We start from the raw sequence: 7,721 nt of genomic DNA, 5'->3' as shown, positions 1-7,721 counted from the left end.
CAAGCCCGAATGTGGTCGGGGCTACTGTATGAGCCCCCAGGCCTGTCCTGTTTGGTCTGGTTACCTGCGCTCTGGCTCTCTCTCCACTGCTCCTTCTCTCCAACATCTGGTTCCCTCTTCTGCTGGGATATCACACCTAGCTTTAAAGTAACACTATGCAACAATTTGACACTTTTTGAGGTATGCTTTATAGGCAACTCATTTTGGTACCATCCTCAAATTCATTAGCCATCCAGGATATGCCCTATGTAGTTCTGTGTAACGGGCTGGTACACCCTGCAAAACTTGAAGAAAAGCTTTTACACACATGACATTGCCAGCTAAACTGCCAAAAGACACCAGTTAGTGTGTCGGCAAGCTTCAATCAGTGTCAGCTGGGCTGTTGGTGGTGTTTGCAAGGTTTTTGCATACCTTTTAGGTAGTTAGCTAACAGAACTCCGTATTGCTGCTTTAAATTCAATTAGATGATTCTATGGAAAAGGCTGGCCAGTGGTCACAATTAGTGTTCTTTTTTCTATGATATTAAAAGTAACATTACATGACCATTTGAAGGGGTTGTGTTTAAACCTTTCTAATGGAAAAAAAAATGTCACAATGACATAATAATCCCAGGGGTATCCAAATGTTTGCATACAGTGGTACATGCAGTGATTTCATGCCTTGTTTTCTGAGCACCACGATTCATATGTTTACCATCACCTGATCCACAGCATATGGAAGAGTGGCAGCTTTCTCTATTTCCCTCTATACCAGGAGGCCTGCCTCTTTCATACACACAGGTGCTTGCCATGATGCAGTTAACACCATCACTCGCATTTGACACCACACACACAAACACACACACACACACACACACACACACACACACACACACACACAAACACACACAGATGAGGCATCGTGACACACATACACACACCATACACACACACACACACACACACACACACACACACCACAGGTGCTTGCCATGATGCAGTTAACACCCTCACTGACCTTTCACACCACACACACACACACACACACCACACACACACACACACACACCACACCACACAGGAGCTTGCCATGATGCAGTTAACACCCTCACTGACCTTTCACACCACACACACACACACACACACACACACACACCACAGGTGCTTGCCATGATGCAGTTAACACCCTCACTCACCTTTCACACCTGAAATTCAGCAAAATCAGCGCAGTAATTATAATTCAGATTTTAACTATTTTTTCATTTATTAAGAGGCATGCATAAAGTCGGAGGCGAAACATTCTACACGCTCCTCGATCCGCTGGATAATGTTCTTCAAAGGTGCTGACTCAGCTCTGCTTTCCGAAGCCAAGACGTATTTTAAGTAAGACTCAAATCATTAACTCGGGCCTATCTGTCTCTCCTCAAGGTTAAAAGAGACTTCAACTCTTATTTTCAAAAAATAAAAGAAAAAAAAGAAGACTGAGGTCTCCCCGCGCAGCTTTCCGTTGTGACTGAAACACACACAAAGCTGGCCGGATGTGGTACCTGCTCACCCTTAAAATGGACTGTAACATTGAGTCCCATTGGTGTTCGTGTTTGAACCTTCACGCCTTTTTACATTCGCTTTAGCCTCTCTACAATGGACATGCTGGTTAAAAAGATGCCGGCATTCTATTTCAGAGCCACAGACCGTGAAATGAGTGTGGTCATAGACGGTGTACAGGTGAGGTCATAGACGGTGTACAGGTGAGGTCATAGACGGTGTACAGGTGAGGTCATAGACGGTGTACAGGTGAGGTCATAGACGGTGTACAGGTGAGGTCATAGACGGTGTACAGGTGTGGTCATAGACTGTGTACAGGTGTGGAGGTACATATCGGTGAATGGGGCAGGCAGTAACATGGCCTTCATTTGTTTAAGTGCATGGCATCGGCTGTGATGTATGTTAATAGTTATTGATTGCTGTATGGAGTCTGTTAATTTGGTGTGAAGACACTGAAACACACACTAACTCACTGTAAACACACGCACACACAAACACATATATATATGTACATACATGCGGATAATGACACATTAAAACACACACATACGCGCACACACACACACACACACACACACACAGAGGACATGGGAAAAAAACACTTGGTTGAGACGTAATAATTTGAAATAATTTCATCTATTTATTTATGAAATTATCAGATAAAATATAGCATTGTTGTCTAATGTAACAGCTAGAATTGCATAAATAAAAATGACCAAAGTAACACTGCTTGTAACAGATTCTCTTTCCAAAGACACACACTCCAGGAGGAGAGTGCAAATACACACCTATACAGCTCCATGTACAAAAGTGGTTATAAATACTCGACAACTAGAAAAATACACTTGTCCTTTGAGAATTCTCTCTGTTCGTCATAATGAATAGTTTAGTAGAAAAAAGAGAGCGAGAGAGATCTAGATAGAGAGAGAAAGAGAGAGAAAGAGAGATAGATAGTGAAAGAAAGAAAATAAACACAGAATGCTGTTTGAATAAGCATCAGCTGAGGTGAGCTCTGTTAAAGTTGTGTTAGCGTTTTGGCTTGATGTCTTCTACTCTCCTCGTATTTCTCTGAACTCAGATAAAGGGATAAAAGGGATTGCAGCAATCAGTTTTCAGTTTTCAAACCGAACAAAATACACACATATGAACATCTTTTTAGACTAAATTATCTACAGACCATCACAGAGCAGGGGAAGCACAAAGAGCATTATGTAATCAGCATTACAGACACACTCAGTAAGTAATGATTGACAGTTCATTATTATTACTATTATTATTATAATCTTTTGAATAATTTCATGTACTTTCATACATAATGCCAATCAGTAATGCCCCCACAACACTATTCACAGAGTAATTATTTGTACATAAACAACACACATGGAATGAGAAATGAGAGGTTACACGTTAGCACGTTAGCACACGGCTAATGGGAAACTATTTACTCGTAGGGTTCAGATATATAGTCCCCGCTTGGTAGCTATTTTAAAAGCAATCACTTTCCATTCACAAACTTGCAAAAAAAAATGTCAAAAGAGGCTGATTTTATCAACACATTGCTGTTGTTTTTTTTTTTTTTGTTTGTTTGTTTTCGTTTATTTAATTTTTTTCATTTTCTCGTCACAAATACGAAAAATAAGTTCCCTGAGCTACAGTCATCAACCCTGCATTACGAGAGCTTGCGTAGAGAAAACGAGGGTTTAGACACACGTTAGTACCCTTCATGGGTCAGGCACGTCACAACCACCTACATCATCCGCTAAGTGTTAGCCGTGTGATAACCCAACTACATGCTAATGAATGGAGAATTGCACACTAAAACATTTGTAGCATACAGTATCGTGTTTTTCATACAGTAGTTTTGGATTTGTTGCATTAGTTCTCATTTTCTTTTTTGCGTGGCTGGATTTTATTCGTATTTATATTTATATATTTGATTTCATATGTTACATCTATGTCTGTCCAACATGATCTTTAAGTAATAAATACGTGGTGTAGGTGAAGTCCCGGCCCCTGAACACACAGTGTAGGGTGTTCACTTGGCTGTTCACGGCCCCTGAACACACAGTGTAGGGCATTCACTTGGCTGTTCCCCTGGAGTTCTCTTCTTCTTCTTCTTCTCTCTCTTTTTGCAGACGGGATGTGATGAAGTGTTTTTATTCTTCTCTACTCCGGTCGTTTTTCACTGGGTTCTGCCGTGCTTATTGCCCCATGCAATCAGACAAATGGAAGCAGTAAATGGTAGAGACAGAACAACGGAAATATTTGTCTTTTGAAGATTTGTCATTCCTCGACACAGAGGAGGGGGGTCGGGGTGGGGGGTCAGGGGGGGGGGGGGGGGGGGGTACAACCCTCCCTGCAGTGCTTACGTTGGTCAAGCATAGCAAATGGAGACATAGTCATTTGTTTTCCAAGTTGACAACAAAGCATTGTCTGGATTTCGTTTTTCGTCCAAAAACTCCCGGCAGGACCCATTACAATAAGTTAAACTACAGGCCTACAAATGCTGAGATGTAGACTGCATTTACCTCATGCATCTGCAAAGTAGACAGACATAGAGAAAGAAAGGGAGGGAGGGAGGGAGGGAGGGAGGGAGCGATTGCTTTTGAAAATAGAGCTCTACTCTTTTTTTTTCCACCCTCCTGATTCTTTCAACCCCACACACATCATCCCATTTCAAATTGCCTGAAAAACTTTTCCAAAGCCTGCCTATTGCTGTATGGATGATGAGAAAACGCCACGGCAACGAAGATTATGTTTCAATGGAAACCATAAATGGAGGAAAACAACAAAACAACAAAAACAAAAACAAAAAACAAAAACATCTATACCCGAAATATCCATGATGATCCAGTATTGCTCTTCATATTCTTCCATCTCTGTCTCATAGGCCCATGAAGCCTGATGACCTACTGCTGTTCTTATTCTCTGAGGGGGGTCGAAGAGACAGAGCATCCCTTATGCAGGTAAGTGCTTGCGTTGGATGGTGGTTTGGAGAACCACCTGAGCCCCAGGCCCGGTGGGTTCCGGCTGCCCTGCTGGAGGTGCTCTCTACCTGGGAGCCTTGAAGCACCATCTGAGGCCCAGGCCCGGTGGGTTCCGGCTGCCCTGCTGGAGGTGCTCTCTACCTGGGAGCCTTGAAGCACCATCTGAGGCCCAGGCCCGGTGGGTTCCGGCTGCCCTGCTGGAGGTGCTCTCTACCTGGGGCGCCTTGAGGCACCATCTGAGGCCCTGAGCTGGTGCCAAGGCTTCGGGGAGGGCAGGAGGAGTTGGGGAGACCTCCTCAGAGAGCCCCCCGAAGTGTCTCTCAAAGCCTTGGCTGAAGGTTAGAGGAGGGGGGGAGGGGGGTCCGTTGACAGGAGCCTCTAGTCTATGTTGGAGCCTTGACTGGCACAGGGGGTGAAGCCGTCGTAGAGGATCGAGTCGCTACGGGATACGATGTGGTTGTTGCTGGCCGGTCTCTCAAGGTGAGGTGGGGTGTGCTGGGGGTCAGTCCTTGTCCCCACGCCGGTGCTGCCGATGCCCCCGCAAATGCTCCTGTGCAGGCGGTCGGGCCCTCCGGAGCCTCCCAGGCAGCTGAGGGACTCCAGGGAGATGCGTGAGTGGCCCTGCTGATGGGGGCCCCCCAGGGCTGACACCCGTCCCAGAAGCTTCCCTTTCTGCAGGGAGACAGAGAGAGAGAGAGAGAGAGAGAGAGAGAGAAAGAAATTAAGTTTAATTAAGTTGCCGTTTCATGATTCACGTTTAGAAATAAATAGTTCTTCAAGCAAATAGAACTTTGAAGTTGCAGGTATTGCGTAGCAACCCATTACTTGCTGACTTCAAATTACCATGAGTGTGTTACGTTAAATGACTGGACTTCTAGCGGAATGATATGAAAGATGTGTATTAGAAGCACAAAACCCGTTGCCAATGACAGCCGAATGCCAAACTTTGTAACAAGTGTCATCAGAAAAGCCTTTGTGCAAATGTTTCTATGTATTCATAAGAATTGTAATTTTTAAGAGGTCCCTTTTTAACATCAGAACAATTAAGAGCATAAATTGTAATATACTCATGTTTTTCACGTTCTACTTGACGGCGGCCAACTTTAATTAGATAAAAACACAGCTATAAAAATGGATGTTTATTCATGTCTTATTGTTACTTGTGAATAGTTCTATTATTATTTACTACAGAACACAAACACCCACAGCCGTTGACATTTACTCACACTAATGCACCACCCACATAACTGTGCACTTATTGCAAAGCTTCAGGAAGTTTAAGGTTGTGTTTCATTTAATTTAGTAAACAACTTCAAACGTCTTGTTAGCGCATAAAAGCCTTCATTAGCATTCAACACCTGCACATTTTTGGATGCCACATGTTTGCAAAAATCTTTCAGCCTATGCATTGCACTTAATGTTATGCAGTACTGGTAAAGATGTTCTATGTCTGCAGCTTCTGAGTGTCGCTCACTTGCTTGTAGTGATAGTTTAATGTTCTCACAATATTCTGCTCGTCAGGATCTCCAATATTCATTTGACTCAAAGAACCTACTCCACCAACCACAGCTCCAAAGAGGAATAAGTTACTATGAGAACTTAGTGCTCTCACCTCACTTTTTTATCGTTTTATTTATGATCCATTAGAAATTAGTCCCTCCGCACTAAAGAAAACACAACTGATCAATTTGTCAGGACAATCTCTCACGCCTTTGAATAATGCATCAGAAAGACGCGGGATATCGCACCTCTAGGCAGTGATGAGGCTCAGAATGATTTATTGTGGTATTGGTATTGGTCCACATAGTCAGGCTATAGGAAACCACAGGGACCCAGGGAGAGAAGAAAGAATCACATCCACATCTAGCATCAGACACACAACCACACACACACACAAACACACACAAACACACACACACACACACACACACAAACACACACACACACACACACACACACACACACACACACACACACACACACACACACCTCACACATCTAGCATCAGACAAGAGGAGACGTTCTCCTTGTGGCTGCTCTGACACGAATGATTACACACACACACACACACACACACACACTCACACACACACACACACACACAAAAACACACACACACACACACACGCACACACACACCTCACACGTCTAGCATCAGACAAGAGGAGACGTTCTCCTTGTGGCTGCTCTGACACGAATGATTACATGTTTCTGTTGGGCGCCTTTGGAAATGTTAAGGCTCTATGGATTAGTTCCATCATACTCCTGACTGTGAGAAGAGACAGAGGGAGGCAGAGAAGAAGAAGAGAGAGAGGGAGGCAGAGAAGAAGAGAGAGAGAGGGAGCCGGAGAAGAAGAAGAGAGAGAGAGAGAGCCAGAGAAGAAGAAGAGACAGAGGGAGAGCCAGAGAAGAAGAGAGAGAGGGAGGCAGAGAAGAAGACGAGAGAGAGGGAACCAGAGAAGAAGAAGGGAGAGAGGGAACCAGAGAAGAAGAGAGAGAGAGAGAGCCAGAGAAAAAGAAGAAGAGAGAGAGAGGGAACCAGAGAAGAAGAGAGCGAGAGGGAGCCGGAGAAGAAGAGAGAGAGGGAGCCAGAGAAGAAGAAGAGAGAGAGAGAGGGAGCCAGAGAAGAAGAGAGAGAGAGAGGGAGCCAGAGAAAAAGAAGAGAGAGAGAGAGGGAGCCGGAGAAGAAGAAGAGAGAGAGGGAGCCAGAGAAGAAGAAGAGAGAGAGGGAGCCAGAGAAGAAGAGAGAGAGAGAGAGCCAGAGAAGAAGAAGAGAGAGAGGGAGCCAGAGAAGAAGAAGAGAGAGAGAGAGGGAGCCAGAGAAAAACAAGAGAGAGAGGGAGCCAGAGAAGAAGAGAGAGAGAGGGAACCAGAGAAGAAGAAGAGAGAGGGAGCCAGAGAAGAAGAAGAGAGAGAGGGAGCCAGAGAAGAAGAAGAGAGAGAGGGAGCCAGAGAAGAAGAAGAGAGAGAGAGAGGGAGCCAGAGAAAAACAAGAGAGAGAGGGAGCCAGAGAAGAAGAGAGAGAGAGGGAACCAGAGAAGAAGAAGAGAGAGGGAGCCAGAGAAGAAGAGAGAGCGGGAACCAGAGAAGAAGAAGAGAGAGAGGGAGCCAGAGAAGAAGAAGAGAGAAAGGGAGCCAGAGAAGAAGAAGAGAGAGAGAGAGAGCCAGAGAAGAAGAAGAAGAGAGAGAGAGGGAGCCAGAGAAGAAGAAG

At 44.6% G+C, this 7,721-nt stretch overlaps 1 protein-coding gene across 1 annotated transcript in view; it reads right to left on the bottom strand.

Moving 5' to 3' along the window:
- Positions 1 to 4,856: 4,856 nt before the first annotated feature.
- The window catches only part of LOC308375282 (nck-associated protein 5-like), a gene marked incomplete at its 5' end in the record, with an annotated part of 164,912 nt that continues 162,047 nt past the window's right edge, over positions 4,857 to 7,721 (bottom strand). Inside the window, 1 exon segment of the mRNA XM_080851357.1 lies at positions 4,857 to 5,182. Coding sequence (XP_080707483.1) covers positions 4,889 to 5,182 — 294 coding nt within the window. The 3' untranslated portion in view covers positions 4,857 to 4,888.

Source organism: Sprattus sprattus (genome assembly GCF_963457725.1).
Source record: "Sprattus sprattus genome assembly, chromosome: 14".
NCBI lineage: Eukaryota > Metazoa > Chordata > Actinopteri > Clupeiformes > Clupeidae > Sprattus > Sprattus sprattus.
Note: the sequence above shows the minus strand (reverse complement) of the source record. Positions and strands in the feature narration are given on the sequence as shown.